At 35.8% G+C, this 19,404-nt stretch overlaps 1 protein-coding gene across 1 annotated transcript in view; it reads left to right on the top strand.

The window, feature by feature from the left end:
• Positions 1 to 18,937, top strand: part of Chc (clathrin heavy chain) — a 533,133-nt gene extending 514,196 nt beyond the window's left edge. The window contains exon 30 of the mRNA XM_090400150.1: positions 17,599 to 18,937. Coding sequence (XP_090256276.1) covers positions 17,599 to 17,702 — 104 coding nt within the window. The 3' untranslated portion in view covers positions 17,703 to 18,937. The remainder of the gene's footprint in view (positions 1 to 17,598) is intronic.
• The last annotated feature ends 467 nt before the right edge of the window (positions 18,938 to 19,404 follow it).

The following is a 19,404-nucleotide window of genomic DNA, read 5'->3' as shown; positions in this document are numbered from 1 at the left end:
TATTTCAGAGGTGGTGAAGGTAACCCAGAGGATTGCTGCAATACTGAGAAGGACGCTGACCTGCAGAGATAAGTTATCATTCCATTGTATAACACTGATTAGACCACACTTAGACTATTGTTCTCAGATGTGGTCTCCATGATTTGAAGGGGGATAAATTAACTATGGAAAGGGTACAGAGGCAGATAAAAAAAAAAAAAAAGACTCTTTCAGGACTGTACAATGTTAGTCATGGGGATCGGCTGAGGGAATGTGGACTGCAGAGTTTGGATAGAAGGAGAGGTAACATGATCAGGAGTTTTAAACTGTTGAGAGGCAGTTACAGGGTTGACACAGGGGAGGTGGAATAGCGAAAAGGAGTGATGACAAGAGGCCATTCCTGGAAGTTACGAAAGGAAGCTGTGAGCAGGAGGGTGGGGGAGTGCTTTCTTTGTGTGGAGGATGGTTGAACCGTGGAATGCATTGCCTGATACAGTTGTGAGAGCAAGAATGGTCAAGGAGTGGTATGATAGACTTTGTTTCCTAGGAAGGTCCTCTCACTATGAGTCTTCAATAATAATTAAAATAATATCTTGGCTTCCTCTGGGCCTTTTTCCTACCAACCTGGCAGATAACACTTGTTTAGCTAATTTTTCCTTGCCCATTCTGTTTAAGTGACCATACCACCTGAGATTAGCTCTGCTAATGCATTCCTGGATGCCAACAATGTTAAGTTCTTTCCTAATATCCTCATTTTTAATATGATATTGCCATAGATGCCATCTGTTCACCCCTCTAATCTTTCTCAGGACTCTCATATCTGTGGTCTCTAGTCTTTGGTCAAGTGTTTTACTTCTGACCCAGCAATCAGATCCATGAGTTAAAACTGATTTGAACACTGTCTTGTATAGAGCTAATTTAGTGTTTTGACTAATTTCTCTCTTATTCCATATAAATTTATTCAGTTGCCTTCCTACCATACCAGCTTTGTTGATTCTTTTGTCTATTTCCATATTTAATTTACCTTCATTAAAAATCATGCCCAAAGTGTATCCACATGTTTTTACATGTTCTATAGGCTCTCCATTCACAATGCAGTTGATATTTTCAATGCTTCTGCCTATTTTCATTGTCTTTCTCATGTTATTGGTGACCTTCATACCTGTTGCAATAGTTATTCAATTTAGTCAGGGAATCCTGCAGACTTGTAGCAGATTTATTTAGAAGAATAACATCATCTACATAAAGCAAAGATCTGACATTAACATCTCCAATTTTGATATCAGATTTAATACCATTTTCTTCATAATGTGATCCATATAGATAATGAATAACAGAGGGGATAATGTACATCTTGTCTCACACCAGATTTAACATTAAACCATCTTCCTGTACTTCCTTCAATTCTAACTGCTGACTTACAATTCAAATGAAGATGAAGTATTGCTTGATATAATGCCCCACTGACACCATATAACTATAGCATTTTGAATGGCTTTTTCCTTGGCACCTTCTCATATGCCTTTTCCAGATCGACAAAACTTAAATATAGATCTTTGTAATATTCCCATGCTTTCTCGACTATTTGTCGTAAAGTGAAGATCTGATCCTGACAGCCTCTATTTGGCCTTAATCCAGCTTTTTCTTCACCAAGCTTTTCTTCCACAATCCTTCTCAACTGTTTCCCAAGTATACTTGCATATATTTTACTAGGAACACTCAGTAGGTAAATACCTATGTAATTTCCCTTTTTATATATGGGTACTATGAGACTCTGCTCCAGTCATCTGCAATTCATCCCTGTCCAGGCCTTCTGAACTGTGGTGTGCATCCACTCTAAGACTTTTATACCTCCATACTTAGCATTTCTGGTCGAATATCATCTACTCCACTGCCTTTCCACATTTCAGGCTTTTTCTACTTTAAGTATGGATATATATTCCTGATTGCATGCTTGGTCGTTGGTTTTACCGTTATGCTGTCACTGATTTTTCATTTAGCAATTTTTTGAAGTAATTATTCATACTTCAAGATATATTTTTCTCCAGTTTTGATGTCACCTTCGTCATCTCTAATTCCTTTTACAGCATTCTTTCCTTCATTTCTGAGCTTCTTCAACTACCTCCAGAATATCTTGCCACCTTCTTGATATTTATTTTCTCTGTTCTTACCAAAGTCTTCCCATGACTTTTGTTTAGCTAGTTTTACACAGTGTTTGCTTTCTTACATTTGTCTCTCTATTCTCTGAGAGCACAAGCTGTCTTATTTGCCATGAACTTTTATAGGCTTTGTTCTTTTCCTTCAGTGCCTCTTTATCTTCCAAATGTCCACCAAGGAGTTCTGATTTTTCCATCCTTGCAGACAATCTCACCACATGCCTCTCTGGCTGAATCAATCAGTGTTTTCTTCAGTGCTTGCTACTGAATCTCCAATGTTTGGCTCCTGTTCTCAAACTCTTTCATTTTTTCTTAAATAATGTTTGTATATTTTAGTCTATAGTTCATATCTGAGGCTGCTGAACTTTTATTTGCTTTAAAACTTTTGTATGTTCTTTTTTTTAATATGAAATTCAGTTTTATCCCTCTTCTGTCTTCCATCTATGTCAATGATGATGAGGCCGAATGAACTCTTTCCACTTCTGTCTGTTCCTGTAGAGTGCAAACAATTCTGTCCAGTTTGGTGTTGTTTGTGATTAGTTTTTTAAGTCCTCTTTTATTTTGCCTTTCCATCTAATTCTGCACTGCCCTTTGGATCTTTTATCTTCCATTATTGTATTTAGGGCTTTTGATGGTGATCTTTCTGTTTACATGGCCAAACCATCGAGGTCTTCTTTGTTGGATTTTGTCTAGTTTTATCCAGTTTTATCCTGCTCGAGATTAAATAGTGATCACTTCCAATTTCATATCCTTTGTACACTCTGGTGTCCTGCACCTGGAAGAAAACATCCATTATCAACAAAAATATAGTTAATGAGACTTTTCTTATTCCTTGCCTCTTCTCTCCATGTGAATTTCTGCACATTTTTATTTTGGAACTTTGTTAGTAATGACCAGTCCATGTCCCAAGCAGAAATTCAACAGGTGTTTGCCATTATTATTAGCTTTGTTCTTTTCTCCAAATTTTTTCTTTATAATGCTCTTAAACTATGACTTGGCACCTAATTTTGTTACATGAAGAACAGCTGGAGAAGGTCCAATATCCCTAAGGATATTGAACCTTCTTCAGCTGCTAAACACTCTAAAATTTGGATCTTAGTTTCTAAAGAATTTAGCTTTTCTTCTTCTAACTGAATTATCTGACATCATGATTAATGGAGTAATGTTATGAAAATATCTGAAAATAATTAATTTTACTGATTTGATATTACCCATACAAAACTTTCATGAATAAAACACAAGACTTGTAACCATTTTGAATTGTAAACAAGAAATGATTGTTTAGCACCAGCTTAATCCTTCCAAGCAGCTTTATATGGGTGACTGTGTAACGGACCAACTTAACTTCGTGGAATCAGCATTGCAACCTTTTGCTTCCAGGAACCAATGGTGAGTGAATATGGTGGATCATCTGTCAACTTAACTTTGGAGAATTTTAATTACAAAAATTGATTTTTTTTTTTTTTCCCTTTGTTGTTGCCACAATTGTCTACATTCTGTAGCATAGAGTAATCCATGATATTTAAAACATTGAGTGGGTTCCCTAAAATTCAAGTTTAAGTGCATCCTTTTTAACAGAACTGAATTCAAACAGAAATTTTAAAAATAAGCGCCATATGAACTGTGTTAAATCAAAATATACCGCGTAAAAATAAAGTGCTTTTGTTTTCTAAACCATGTTATTTGGAAAACGTGTTAAAAAAAATAAAATAAAAGCTGTGTAAAAAGAGAATTAGTTGTGTGTGTGTGTACACGCTACATGACAATCATCTCTCCAGTTGCTATAGTTCCTGTTTTGTGCTATGAAGGACACAGTCTGAATGTGCTATTTCACTCCATACCATCACTTCATCAGCCATTTCTTTCACTCTTATTCTGAGCACTATCATTCACTACTTTCAAATTCTCCAGACCACTTTTGCTATCTTTCTTTAATTTGTTCATATTCATAGATTTATTTTCCTGCTTTCTACAAGGCTTGCATTTCTTGCACTAGCACACACAAAACATTCACAACAAATAAAAACTCTCACACTTTTTGTACCACAACCTGTTTGCTGTTGACATTGCATACATAGAATCTACACTACATTGTACAAGATTCCTTGTGCTAAACTTTATTGCCTTATTATTTGTATGTATTGGTGTCATGTAGTATTATTATTATCTGAGACCTTCAGGAAGTTGGACTCATTGAGGGAAGCTATAAATCGCCCGAACCAGCTATCATACCTTCCCTTAAATGAATTCACACTAGGTGCACTCACAACCCCTAAGGGAAATTATTCCACTCACTCACCTCTCTGGATAAAAACCTAGCTCTTACCCCCTTTCTTGACTGTGAACAAACTTAACTTCCATGGATGCACCCATGTTCTCTTGCCACCTTCCATATAACGAAAAATTTCATCAGTTGATATCCTATAACACCCATTCAAAAGTTTATAGACTTCTATCATATCACTCCTCTTTCTCCTGAAACCAGTGTCTGCAACCCACATACAAGCTGTCCTCATAATCTAAATCCTGTAATCCAGATATAATCTTTATAACTCTTCTTTGCACCTTTTCCACAGCTTTATCCCCTTGCAACCTGGGAGACCAAATCTGCACACAATAATCCAGGTGTGGTCTTATCAAAGCCTTATAAAGAGCCAAAATGACTTCCCTATTCTTAAATGTCAAGGTTCGCTTCAACGTCGCAGTTATCCTCTGAGTTGTATTTGTAGCTTTTGCTATGTGACCTTTGAACTTTAAATTCCTATCCACCAATACGCCAAGGTTCCTTGCCTCTTCAGTTTCTTGCAGCATAACCGTGCTAATATAATATGCTGCTGGAACTCTAATCTAAAGTGCATAACTTTACACTTACTAACATTAAACTGACAGCCATTCTTGTTTTCTCAAAATTCCAGTCTATTCAAATCATTTTGTAATTGCTGAATATCAGCAGCATCCCTGATTATCCTGCCTATATCTTTGCATCATTGGCAAACAATTGCACATCTGATGTTAGATCCTACTTGATGTCATTAATGTATAGACCTATTGATATAGGTAGATATGTTAATGTACAGATCTATATATATATATATATATATATATATATATATATATATATATATATAGATATATATCTACATTAATACAGGTCCAAGGACTGAACCTTGAGGTACACCACTGGTCATCTTAAATCTGGCAGATTCACACCCACTGTATAACACTTTTTGATATCTGTTCTGTCAATCATCCCCTGATCCAAGTCAAGAGTTTAAATTCCAATCCCATATTCTCTAGTTTATGCAACAGCCTTTTGTGTGGAATGCCTTAAAAAATCCAACATTATCATGGTATATCCATTCCCTTTATCCAACTTGGCTGTAACATTGTTATAAAATATGAGCAAATTGCTAAATCATGACCTTCCTTTGGTAAACTCATGCTGTTCTTTGCAGAGTATAGCATGTTTGTCTACCCATTTCTGTATGCGATTCTTATCAACTTCTCTAAAACCTTCACTATCACACCAGAGATACTGATGGGTCAGTAGTTAGACACATCAGTTTTTGCACCACCTTTGTGCAATGGAACTATCATACATTCTTTCCATTCCTGTGGTATCATGAGACTCAAATTATACAAACATGTGAAAGGTGTACCAATTTGGCTGAACATTCCTTTAGCAAATGGGCTGATATTCCATCTGTCCCTATTGACAAATTCTTATCCAGTTTATCCAAGAGCTCTTCAACCCCATTTTCATGAACCTCTAACTCTTCATCCAATGTCTCAGTAGCACTGTGCACCATATTACATACACCTGGTTGATATATCTTAGCAAAGTGAGCACTCGTTAACTGAACAATTTCATTAGCTTCTGACATTCGAGTATCATCTGCATTCAATAAAGTTATCCTTCCACATTCATTCTTTCTTTTGCTTGTGGCATAACGATAAAATTCTTCTGAATTGCCTTTAGTTTGCATGGCCAATTTCTTTTCATATTAAAACACTTTCTAAAGCAATATCCCATATTAAATTCTACGCACACACACCATTTAAAATAAGATATAACCAAAAATAATTACTAATATCCACTAAAATAAGACTTAACTGTAGAACACGTGCAAATCACCAAGTCTATGGAATGCTACCTATAAGAATAGATTGATCTATGGGTTCCAGAAAGTAGCTAATAGGCAAAAAAGTATGAGACATGATAGAAGCATACAACTTATTAAAGGGATTTTATGGGATTGACATTGAAGACATTGAAGACTTAACTGTAGAACACGTGCAAATCACCAAGTCTATGGAATGCTACCTATAAGAATAGATTGATCTATGGGTTCCAGAAAGTAGCTAATAGGCAAAAAAGTATGAGACATGATAGAAGCATACAACTTATTAAAGGGATTTTATGGGATTGACATTGAAGACATGTTTTTTTCAGCATGCGTGGGAGAGTAGTGGTTGGCGATAGAAATTGTGAACGAGTGTGGTTAGCAAAAGTGTTGACTAATTTGTTTGCTTGATGGGTAGTGAGTTGGTTTAAGGATAGGGATGACAAGTACTGTGTGAATAATGAATCTCCCATGATGAATCTTCTGACTCCATGGAGATACCTGTAGAATAATATTGTGGCCTTGAGGAAGGGAGGGGAATTCCATATCAACTCAACATCCAGGTCTTTGATAGGAACATTAATGATATATGCATTATGAATGCAAGTGGCCATATGCATCATACCTGATTTGTTACCCCTTAGTGATCCTCAATGGGTATCTCATTCAGCATTCTGCATGATTTCTTTAGTACTGAATGCTGCACTCAGATTTGATATTCCTTCCAATTACTGAACCTTAAATAAAAATTAATACCATGGAATTTCCATTGTATCAATTTTTTTTAATTTAAATGTTGTTTGCATTTCAATTAGTCAAAATGTTAATAAACTTTGAATCAACTGTGATTTGCTCTGGTTTAAGATTTCTTACCTCGTTTTTGTTGCTTTCATTTTGCTGCCTTTACTCTTCATGTCATCTTCCCTTTTTTTTTTTTTTTTTTTTTTTTAATCCCAGTGGCCTGTCACTGACAGTTTACTTGAGTTCTTAGAAACCTTCTCATTGCTTGTGATGGGCAATTAATCCTGTCTGCACTGTGTGTTGTCCTGTAAACTTGGTGCTCTGACCGCTCTGTCCTCTTTGCAGGATGAAAAACCTGAAATTTTGGAAGGAAAAATCACTGACTCCTCCAAATAAGACTGTTAACTCACCTTCAGTTGAAAATCATTGATAAAGGTTGTGTCCTTAGTATGCCTGAAATCCTGAATATTTAATTACAGTACTTGTTCTGCTGTTTTTCACTGCTTTCACTATAAGTCTGAGTATTTCATACTTGAATAAATCACACTCAAAGCAGTTTCTAATAGTTTTCTCCAGGTGCAATGTTTTTTCCTCCTGATTTTGGTTATTATGCCTGCTTTGATTATTTTTGAATGAATTTTAGTCCACTTATCCAAGCAAGCACTCATTAGAGTCCTGAGGTGGCTAATACCATCTGTTTTCTAGAACAGAGATTCAGATTTGTTTCTTTGTGCATTGTGAGTTGATACTCTTAGCTGAGGCCAACCATACTTAGAGACAAAAAAAACCTCCATTTTTAGGGTACAGCAGCAAGATAGTGCCATAGACCAGCTGGCAGATAGTATACATGCCCAGACCTGTTAGTAACAAGTTAGGAGGCTTCCTAGTAAGCCATCACATAATTCCACTAATGCCACATTGTGTCTAGGGAGGGTGATCTTGAATAGTGTAATATGAAAAACACTGTAGATTCTGTATTGCAGCCAGGAGGCCAGTTCTTCTTTATATGGGTGCCATGTCCAAGAGTATTGCCTCTCACTGCATACCTCTACTCTAGCTTATGTTTCCATCAAAAATGAAACATACAACAAAGAGTGATGGTGTCACTGCAATAAAAGTAATCTCTCTCAGAAACTAATTTCAGCATGAATGATTCATTATACAAAACATGTCAAAATCCCTGCAAAAAGAAGGGAAAAAAAATCGCTTTTAGATCCAATTTTAACATCAGTGGGCATAAATGATGTATACCATCACTTTCATTTAGACCAGACCTAATCTTGATGGGAACCCAAATTATAGCTACATTCTACCTTCACTGTCTAAATTACAGTCGACTTTGGATTGCGAGTAACATGGTCTGTGAGTGTTTTGCAAGACGAGCAAAAATTGTTAATAAATTTTAATTTGATAAACAAGCGACGTCTTGCAATATGAGTACTGTATTACCTATACGCTTTGTCTGCTGAGCATCATGTGATCACAAGCCACTCGGGATTGTGGGTAATCATCTCGCATGTGCGGTCTCAGTTGGCATACCTCATTCATATAGTCAACATTCGTGCTAGCGTTGTGATCACATGTGTGCGTAAAGCATTTTTTTATTTTGTGTCCAAACGTAGTGACTGTTCTTTGTACTACGACAATGGCCCCCAATGAAGAAAAGGGTTGAAAAGGAAGGTGGTAAGGAGATGATTACGGTGGAAAATAAGAAGGAAATCATCGGGAAGCACGAACAAGGTATGCAAGTGGCCGCCATCGCAAGATTTTATGAGAAGTCTACATCAACGATTTGCACAGTATTAAAGAAGAACTAAGGGGACTAGATGTAGCAAAAGGAGTCACAAGAGTAACAAAAGCAACGGCCATGTATTCTGGAAGATGTAGAAAAGTTGCTTTTGGTGTGGATAAACGAGAAGCAACTAACAGGTGATACTGTGACCGAGAACTTGATCTGTGAGAAGGCAAAGGCCTTGTACGCCAACCTCATACGTAAACTTCCAGATATGTCTGCAGAAAACAAAGAAGTCTTCAAGGCAAGCAGGGGATGGTTTGATAACTTTAAGAGAAGTGGCATCCATAGTGTTGTGAGGCACGGAGAGGCTGCGAGTTTGGACGCAAAGGCAGCTGTGTCGTTCGTTGCAGAGTTTCAGAAGCTCATGGTTTCCAAGTGTTACCTGCCACAGCAAGTTTTTAATTGCGATGAGATGGGGCTTTTTTGGAAAAAGATGCCAAAGAGGACCTACATTACAGCAGGAGAGAATGCAATGCTTGGTCACAAGCCCATGAAAGACCATCTCACCCTCTTGCTGTGTGCTAATGCAAGCGGTGATTTCAAAGTCAAGCCCCTGCTCGTGTATCATTCTGAGAATCCACAAGCCTTCAAGAAATGCAACGTGCAGAAGAGCCAGTTAAATGTTATGTGGAGGTCCAACAACAAGACTTGGGTCACTCGTACCTTGTTCGTCGAGGGGATTAATGAGGTCTTCAGTCCTGCAGTGAAGAAATACCTTTTAGAAAAAAAATTGCCACTCAAAGTCTTGCTGGTTATGGATAATGCTCCTGCTCATCCTCCAGGCCTTGAGGACGACTTGCTGGAAGAATTAGAGTTCATTAAAGTCAAGTTCCTTCCTCCCAACACTACTCCATTACTCCAACCCATGGATCAGCAGGTCATTTCAAACTTTAAAAAAGCTTTACGCCAAGGCACTATTTCAGCGATGCTTCGAGGTGACCAAGGAAACTAACCTTATCCTCTGAGAGTTTTGGAAAAATCATTTCCACGTTGTAAACTGCGTCAAAGTCATCGATAAAGCCTGGGATGGGGGTCACCAAGATAACCCTTAATTCTGCTTGGAGAAAACTGTGGTCTGATTGCGTTGAGGGGTTGCTCATGAACAGGAGGTGCCAGTTGTCGATGAAATTATCCCCTTGAGGAAGACCATGGGACTGGAGGTGAATGAGAACGACATTCAAGAGCTGGTGGATGAACACGGCCAGGAGTTTACCACCAACGAACTGATGAATCTGCATCGTGAGCAACAGCAAGAGGTTATGGAGGAGATCTGGTCTGAGGAGGAGGAGAAAAAGACAGAGACATCCTTCTCTTCAAATGAGATTAGGGAGGTGTGTAAAATGTGGGAAACAGTGCAAAATTTTGTAGAAAAGCACCACCCGAGTAAGGCTATGGCAATGCGAGCGATGAATCTGTTTAACAACAATGCAATGTCATATTTCCATGATATTCTCAAAAAGAGGCAAAAGCAAGTGTCATTGGATAGGTTCCTTGTTATAGTCGCAGAAGAAGAGTCAACAGATAGCAGTGATTCCATTAGTGACAATGAAAATTGTCCTACCCAATACAGTTAATTGTATTTACTGTAATATGTAATTGTAATGTAATTAATAAATGCAATTACTTTATGTATTTTGTATTAATCATTTTTATATGAATATCTTTGAGTTTTGGAACGAATCATCTGAGTTTCTATTATTTCTTATGGGGAAATTCACTTTGATATATGAGTGCTTTGGATTAAGAGCACGTTTCCAGAACGAACTATGCTTGCAAACCAAGGTACCGCTGTATACACTTTTTGTTTCCTTTTCTGTCATGGAGCACCTCCACTTTTGTGAGATCTGACACTGCTTGCCTGATTTACTCTTTGGATTTGATATCTTTACTCGCTTTCCTTGCCCCAATTTAGTAACATCCATCTACTGTATTATTGTTCTCTGAATTCTGAAAACCATTATGAACTCCCCATCTTATCTCTGAAGCCCAGCTTTCTGCAATCCAGGTATCCAAATAATGAAGTAATTATCCTTGTGCTCATGGGCCTTCAAAAATTATAGGGAATTGGTCTTGGTATCAGTTTTCTTTTCCATCATGTTTAGAGAACCATGTTGAATTGTTTCCTATTATACTAACAACATGCTACATATCCCTCTAATCTTTAATCAGAAAGATATCAGAAAAATCCATCTACATACTAATGGATGTACTGGTCCCAACAATATCCCTTTGTTATGTCAAGCTTGTGGTCCAGAATTAACACCCATCCTGTATCCTCTGTATAAGCTGTTACACTTATACAGAGGGTACAGGATGGATTATCACCAACAACATGGATATCCATTCTGACCCTAAAAAGGAAGGGAAGATAAGTTGGAATGAAACTATTGTCTAGTTACCCTCACATCAATAATCTCTTGTAAATAATGGAGGTGGCCAATTGCTTCATTATCTGGAGATTCTCCCATTGGATTCATCTGTTCTTCTTTCATGAATCTTAGCCGATCTCTGCTGGACTCAAGCCATAGAAGAAATTTGTGGCTTTTCTTTACATTTCCAAGGCATTTGATCAAGTTTGACATGAGTCTTTTCAAAACTACCATCCTAGTTTCCCTTTCCCCATGCTCTTTGCCATTGGGGTATTAATTGTATATCATGGTGGACAATTTCCTAGGGAACCTTAGTATGAATAGTCTTTAGCCATGCTAAGGTTTCCCTTTAGCTATGTGTTTTATTTTTTGCCCATGCTCTTCTACCCTATATGAGACCTATAACTTCAAATCTTATCCAAATTTTGCTGATGAATGCACAGTCCATTCCTCTTCAGCCTTTAGCAGACTATGTAGTGCCCAGATTATTCAAGCTTCAAGGTCTTCTCTGTTAGCATCTTGGATGCTGGTCTTACCACTTCTCACTAGGGTGAGAATCTAGTGAATTTAAATTCTCCTAAAACTCAGTCTTGTTTTGTTTCCCAGAATGAAGGATCTTCATTTTCTTTCTTACTTTCAATAATATTCAGTAATTGAGCAACTTTCAGTTATGAGTAATAATTTCTATGTGGATATCTTTTATATACCACCTTTTTTCATACTTGTAATATGAAGGCATAAGAATTTCTAAAAATCACTCGCACATGAGAAGCATCAAGGCTTATTGCAAATAAATGCAGGTGTGCAGATTGGAATCAAGTGCAAAGTAATTGTTGATTTTCTTTTTAAAAGACTGAAGCAATATTGTTCTGGAGAATACTTTATGGTGAAGGCTGTTTCACAGAACTGAGATTAATAGAATTGGAGATGAATGGGAGTAGTAGCCATTGATTATGTCACTATAGGTTGGCAGATGGGGAGGGGCATGTGGATGCTAGTTCAGCAGACCAGTGCTCATGAAAATAGCCATCAAAAATAGGCCATCTTTGAGTCACTTCCAAATGTGCATGCAGTATTCTAAAGTTGGATGGGTTTGGAATTGATACAGTAAATAAGTGGGTGAGAATGGGTGCCAATCTTTTTTGGAATTTATTAAATTCTGTAGAATTCTGATTATGTCACGAATGCGTGTCAGTCTGAGAAACAGATCTAGTGTTGAGCATTATCAATGCTGAGTGAGAACTAAGGTCTGTTTTTGTAAGAAAAAGACGAAACTGTTTTGGAAGCATCAAAGGTGACTAGTTTTTTGCCACATTGAAGGGTGGCATGCAATCAGTATTTTTTGGAGCACTTATGATATAGCCCAAAAACACTAATTGCCATGTCAATTGGATGGCACCTTCTCTTCTTCTTCTGGAAGCTTGATATGTTTGAGCATTGCAAGGTTTGTTATGAGTATGATGACTGGAGAATACTGTCATTCAGAAAACTGAATGAGACTTAATGGGCAAATAAAATAAATGTAGCTCTGAGGAACATGTGTATTAATAAAATTAAAAAAAAAAAAAAAAGTCTGAAAAAATACAATACCTTCCACCATTAGATGTGAGCAATCCTGATGTAGGTGAGATGTTCTGTGGATTTCATTTGGCAGAATCTATATTGATGGTCACTAATTTGGTGTTGGTTCTCTAGGTGTCAGAGTTATTGATGACCTACTTCGTTACTTTGGACGACTTTGTGGTGAGAGCAGCAGGTTGATGGGTGGTAGCAGACACTTATCACCATTTTGGCATTGGCTGTATGTAGGCTTGTTTTTTCTTTGCTGTATGGTGGATACCAGCTGAGTGTAATATAGTGATAAAGAACAGGTGTTAATTCTGGAGCACATCTCTTGAGCACAATTAGAGAAATACTGTAAAAATCAGAAAAAAACTTTTTGATAGCCAGTTTGCTCAATGTTCTGATATTTTTCTGGTGGAAGGTTGTAGGAGGCATGTGATCCAATGTTCTAGGTAAAAGATGATTTATTTGCCTTGATCATCAGTACAATAGTTTGATGGGAAAAGTTATGTTGGCAGGTCATTTTTATCTTTAGATAATGTAAACGATATCACAAAGCTGGAAGCACAAATGGGCAGCAGTTTTTGCATGGGATCGGAAGGCATGCTTGTTATTTCCACAGGTAGTGAGTTTTTTTTTTATATTTGGCTTTTTCAGTTAGATACAGTTCTGTGAATGCTTTTGTAAATTTTGCTTCAGTGTAGACTGTTATTGAAGCTGTAGTTTTTTGTCTCAAGCCACTTATGAGATAGTGTTTTCTTAAACTGCAATGCATACTTTTTTTTTGGAAAACCATGGCTTGAATATTGGACAGGTATTATAAACAGCATGTGGAATGAAGGCCTTAATTTCTGGAGAATGGAAACATTAGTCTGCCAATACCAAGTGTTAAGCAAGTAAATACAGTAGAAGTGAAATGGATGAAAAGTGAAATCAAGCAAGCTGTATTGGAAAAGAAAATGATATAGAGAGGTACAAGACAGTTGGTGGTCATCAGATCCATGAAGAGTACAAAGTGCAGGCTAGAAAGGTGACGAGCATGGTAAAAAAAAAAAGAAAAAGTGCAGTATGAGAAGAGATTGGCAGGTCAGGAAGTTATAGATTTGCTGAGAGTGGAATTCCTTATTACATTGTTTTGTATTTATAAGGAAACCAAACCAGCAGGTTCAAATCCTGCCACGGGCATGGATGTTTTGTGAATGTCGTTATGCGGGAGATATTTTCTTGCCCATTTAGACTGTTGCCCTTCTTATTGAGAGGTCTGAAATGGCTTAAATTCACTGTGTTGTTGCTTAGGCAGGATTTCTGGGTTATCTAAAAAAACAAAAAATAAAATCTTAGCCCATCCATAGTACTATAAGTATACACTCTTTTGCAGGTAAAAGTAATAAAAATACATGTTTATATGTGTGCGTGCACACACACACAAATTACCACTGGTAGTTAACTGAGAGAAACTTCGATAATATTATATTCAACCCTTGTATGCTTGGTGTAGATGGGCCAAGGGGTTTGAACAGTTCTGTATATTCTACATAACCTCAAATCCCTCACACAACTCTACTCTAAAGACCCTAACTTTTTGAAACTTCAGGCTTACATTAAGCAGGTTATGGGTCTCACCCTGGGTGAAATTCATCTTCTTTATTAAAATTTTTTCTCAAAAATTAGAGGCTTGAAAAAGTTCCATGTTTGGTCTCTAGAACAGTTTCTGGACTATGTAAAAAAATGAAATATCTAATTAATCATATGGGGGGAATCCTTAGCCCACTCATGGTACAAACATGGTATAGGTTTACAAATAGCCTTTCTTAGATGAGAACCAATTAAAAATTTTTGTTATTATTATTAAAGTAGTGTTATAAAAGCAGACAAAATAGCCATAAAAATAATAAAATTTTTTCTCCTGCTAAACTTTCCAAGTGTCACCTTATCTCATCCATACTTCCAGTATAAGTGGGTTGAATACTTTTTGCTCTCAAGTAATTTCCTCCTGTATGCGTCTCAAATTTTATTATTGAACTAATTTCATTTTCTTTATATTACACCTCTATGGAGATCCTCATCATGGAATGGCACTCTGCACCACATCCCACTATTACAATGCTTAATTTACTATCTATATGCTGCACAATCTTTCACATTCCACATTATGCTGTTTACCACCCACTGATATTTTTGTTAATTGCTTGTATTATCTGGCCCAGTTACAGTACTAAGATTTCTAGTGCATCCTCCCCTCCTGCAATCTATAAATCCTTCTCATCCTCCTCTGATAGTGTTAATGATAAGCTGTGTATTCTCTTTTTAAAACACCTTCACATAATTTTGCTATTTTTCATTCAAATTGAAGATATAATTAAATTGCAGTGAGTGGGCAAATGTGTGTGCGCGCGCACACACACACAGGATATACAGGGCCAACACTAGGCTGGACGTCGTCCTCCTGCAAAGCTGAAATGGGCACCCCCAAACAAATGGCAATTTATTTATTTTTATTTTTGTCATAATCATGTGGAAAGAATTTACAAGAATTTTTTTGTAAATTTGTAACTTTTCCTGACTGTAAATTTGCAGCAATTATATTGACTTACGTAATTATTACTTAATTCATTTAAAAAGTTTAAAGAAAGAATGAAACTTCATACTAACACTTCGAAACGGCACCCACCGTGTAGTGGTGCCTGCCTGTAATGCAGGCCTTGCAGGCCCGCTTCTGCCTCCTTGTGTGTGTGTGTATTAGGATAACCAAGTTATTTTATAAACTTGGTTATTTTAACTCCTAATCCCAAGTATGCAAACAATTAAGTTTGCACCTGAAACATAGTTCAAGTCTAAAGATAGTACAACACCAGGGCAACTCATTGTAAAGGTGGGTAAAGCTCTGATCACTATTCTTAGTATTTTCCCATAATGTAAAGCACATCTCATTAGAAGATGTATACTGCAATGCATTATGGGTGGGGTCACTACCCAGACTGGTTTCAACTTTTTTGAGGTCTCAGTGAGTAGCTAGACCCATAATGCATTGCAGTATACATCTTCTACTGAGATGTGCTTTACATTATGGGAAAATACTAAGAATAGTGATCAGAGCTTTACCCACCTTTACAATGAGTTGCCCTGGTGTTGTACCATCTTTAGACTTGAACTTTGTTTCAGGCGCAAACTTAATTGTTTGCATACTTGGGATTAGGAGTTAAAATAACCAAGTTTATAAAATAACTTGGTTATCCTAATATATAATATCCCCAAGTTAAAAATTTTTTAATATATATATATATATATATATGTATATATATCACTATAAACAGGCAATTGACAAAAATATAAATGAAATTTTGCCAGTCTGGTTGGCTGAGTGGCTCTCCAACCAACAGATGGCAGGTTTGAATCCCACCATGGGCATGGATGTTTTTGATTGTCTTTAGTGGGGAATGAATGTGAGACCACTGCCTTACTTATTAGAGGCTTGAAGTGGCTTAAAAAAGTTCCATGTTTAGTCTCTAAGAACAGTTTCTGGACTATGTAAAAAATAAAAAATAAATAAAATAAATAAATAAAATATATCAAATTGATAATGTGGGGGGAATCCTTAGCCCCCCACGTGGTACAAACATGCTATAGGTTTACGAATAGCCTTTCTTAGGTGGGAACCACAAAAACTTTTATTATTAAAGTAGTGTTACAAAAGCTTACACATTCAGCTTTTCATGTTTATAAAATTAGAAAATAATTCATTAATATCTTACTGGTCACATATTACTCTCAATAGCAATCATGGCAGTGCTAAATCTTTTAGAAGTACTTGATTGCATGTAATTTTTTTATTTTTAATAGTGAAAATAATTGCTTCACACAGACAGGAATTGTCAGCAGTGTCTTTAAATTAAAACTTAAATCTAGGAATAAGTTATTCACATAAAATTTAGTGTTTCATAAATATTATGCAATTGGCATAGTTCAGACTTAAAACAAATTTTTAAAGGCATACATTACGAAAATTATGGATGCAACTACCATGTTAGAGTAAAACTTCACGCTCTTAACACCCTACATCGAATTGATTGGAAAAGTACTTGTTCTTTGCATCATCAAAAACTTGGTATGAACGGAAATTTAAAGAAGCCTGTGAAATTTTGATTAACCACCCTAATCTTAATAATAATAATAGGGGCTTAAAAATCCCAAGAATTTGGATGGCACACATTCAGCCCATTTAATTTTCAGTGAACTCTGACTTTAGTACTGTAACCAATTTTCATTTTTTATTGGCAACTATCCATACCAGTTGCAATTTATATATATACTTATACAAGTAATTTTATTTTCTGTTTATTTATCTATTCTTTTCTGTATGAACATGTTACTCTCCAGCTTAATTTAACTTTGTAACCTAATAGATAATAACAACAGGATCTAGCTTTGATGTAGTGAGGTTTTTTAAGCACCAGAGGTCTGGCAAATAGTTTTAATAGTTGATCAGTAACTTTAGCATGCCATGTAGATTGTAGTGCAGCTTGTTTCTTTGTATATATACACATACTCCAGAAAATGACCTTAATGTGAAGGTCGAAACATTGAGTGTATATTTTAGTTTATATTAAACTAAAGTTTTACTAACACAGTAGTTATATCCATAATTTTCTTAATGTATTCATGATCACCATGTAAGCATGAAGGAAAGGATTTTAAAGGCATACAGTTTAAATCCAGTGCATTGATATCCATATTGTCATCTGATAAATTTGTAGATGTGGATATAGTTTTATTTGTGATTACTTAATTAGGGATATAGATATAGATAGATATATACTTATGTTTGATTTAAAATAAAAATGCACTTAATAGAAACATTTCTTGTTTTACAGCGCCAGAACCTCAACTAATGCTGACAGCAGGACCAGGTATGATGGGTCCAGGATACCAGCCTTATGGACAACCTATGCCTGGCTACCAAGGTTATGGAATGTAAAACTGTATAATAATTTCACCGTATCTCCTTGCCACTGGAGTGCATGGAGCCTGCAGGTACCAGGCCTAGAAAAAGGGGAAATGGGGGAAGAAGTGTGGTCTGCTTCAAAGACTGCCAGACTGATGTTTGTATATGCAGTGAAATACTTGTAATGGAAATGGTTGACTTTTTGACTAGCCATAAACTGAGTTTCTGCAGTCTATTTTGTTGATAAGAGCTCTTGTATGTTTTATTTGTTCTCTATATTTAACCTTGGTAACCAACATTCTTTCTGATTTATGACTCCAATCATTTGGATTTGAATAAAGTTGCCATTCACATGGAAGATCCTGACCAAGTATACTAGAGATAATTAAGACCATTGCATTCATGCAGATCAACACTGGTTTTTGGTATTGTCATTGTTGCACTTGTTTGGAGAATACCATTTAAGTGAGTAGTAACTAAAATGGACCAGGATAAAATGTGTTAAGCTTCCATTAAAAATTTCAAAATAATTTTCTAAGGGAAAGGGGTGAAAACTGACTCATCTATCATTATCTGCCACTACAAAAGTTAATTTTTTTGTAATAACACAATTCATGCCATATCTGCTCTTTAAATAAATTATAGCCTTGTGAGTATAAAAAATGCAGTTAGAATTAAGTGATATCTTAATGTAAAATAAACAAGTTTTATTTTTTTACTAATTATTATTTTATTGTGAAAGCTGCAAATTATTTTAATTATCAGGTTAATGTTCTATTTTGTTAGTAGATAACTATTACTAGCATTCAATGATAATTTCATTGAGCAACATGGCAACAAAAGCTGAGAACTTAAATTATAAGTGGTACAGATGCACTGTTTTAGAAAATTTAAATGCTGTATAGTATTGTTTTGTGGAGGATATTCTAGTTGGCTGTTAAATGTAGAATTGGTTGTATATCATACTCAGGTGGGAAGATTAAAAGGAAAAAAATTATATATATATATATACTAGCATTCAGATGGCAATTTATATGAATATATATATATTTACCATGTTTGTCTCAGAATTAAGTCATAATCTCAATCACTTTTTCTTCCACACATCTCATTGTAACCCTACTCATTCATTTTCTGTACGAACTGTTCAGTGGTTGTCCCTAGACTTGAATGTGTTCCGATACCATGCAACGTCTTGTTGGGTTAATCATTTCTTCTGGACTATCCCTCACCTGAAGATCAAATAAAGAACATACTTTAAAAATGAATTGATTTCATATTATTAAAATTGTTTTTCAATATTTCATGTTTTTGAAGCTAAAAATTCAAATTTTTTAGTGTCAAGATTATAAAATATATAATTTTTGTTTATTTTTATTCTGTGAGTAAAATAGCACTTCTGATGCCATATAGCATTCTAAATAGAGAATTTTGATATAGAAAAGTGTGCTGATTTTAAATTTTCATATAAATTTTCTTATGAAATAAACCATCAATGACACAAAGTTCAAAGTGTTTTAACAAGATTAATGTTTCTTATGAATTGTTATTGGGAACCAGGTTTTCTTTCACCACATGATAAAATTACTTTTATTTTTGACACTACTCATTGCTTGTTCCAAATTATTTTCCTCTCATCTGTGGTAAGAGGAAAATGCATTGTGCATTAATTAGAATACTTGTAAAATATTTTGGTTAGTATAGGTAGTTGGTTTCCCCCTCCACACAATAAAAA

Source organism: Typopeltis vanoorti, chromosome 11, assembly GCF_054136105.1.
Source record: "Typopeltis vanoorti isolate ZY-2024b chromosome 11, IOZ_Tvanoo_1.0, whole genome shotgun sequence".
Lineage (NCBI taxonomy): Eukaryota > Metazoa > Arthropoda > Arachnida > Uropygi > Thelyphonidae > Typopeltis > Typopeltis vanoorti.
This window is presented reverse-complemented; position numbering and strand designations above follow the sequence as displayed.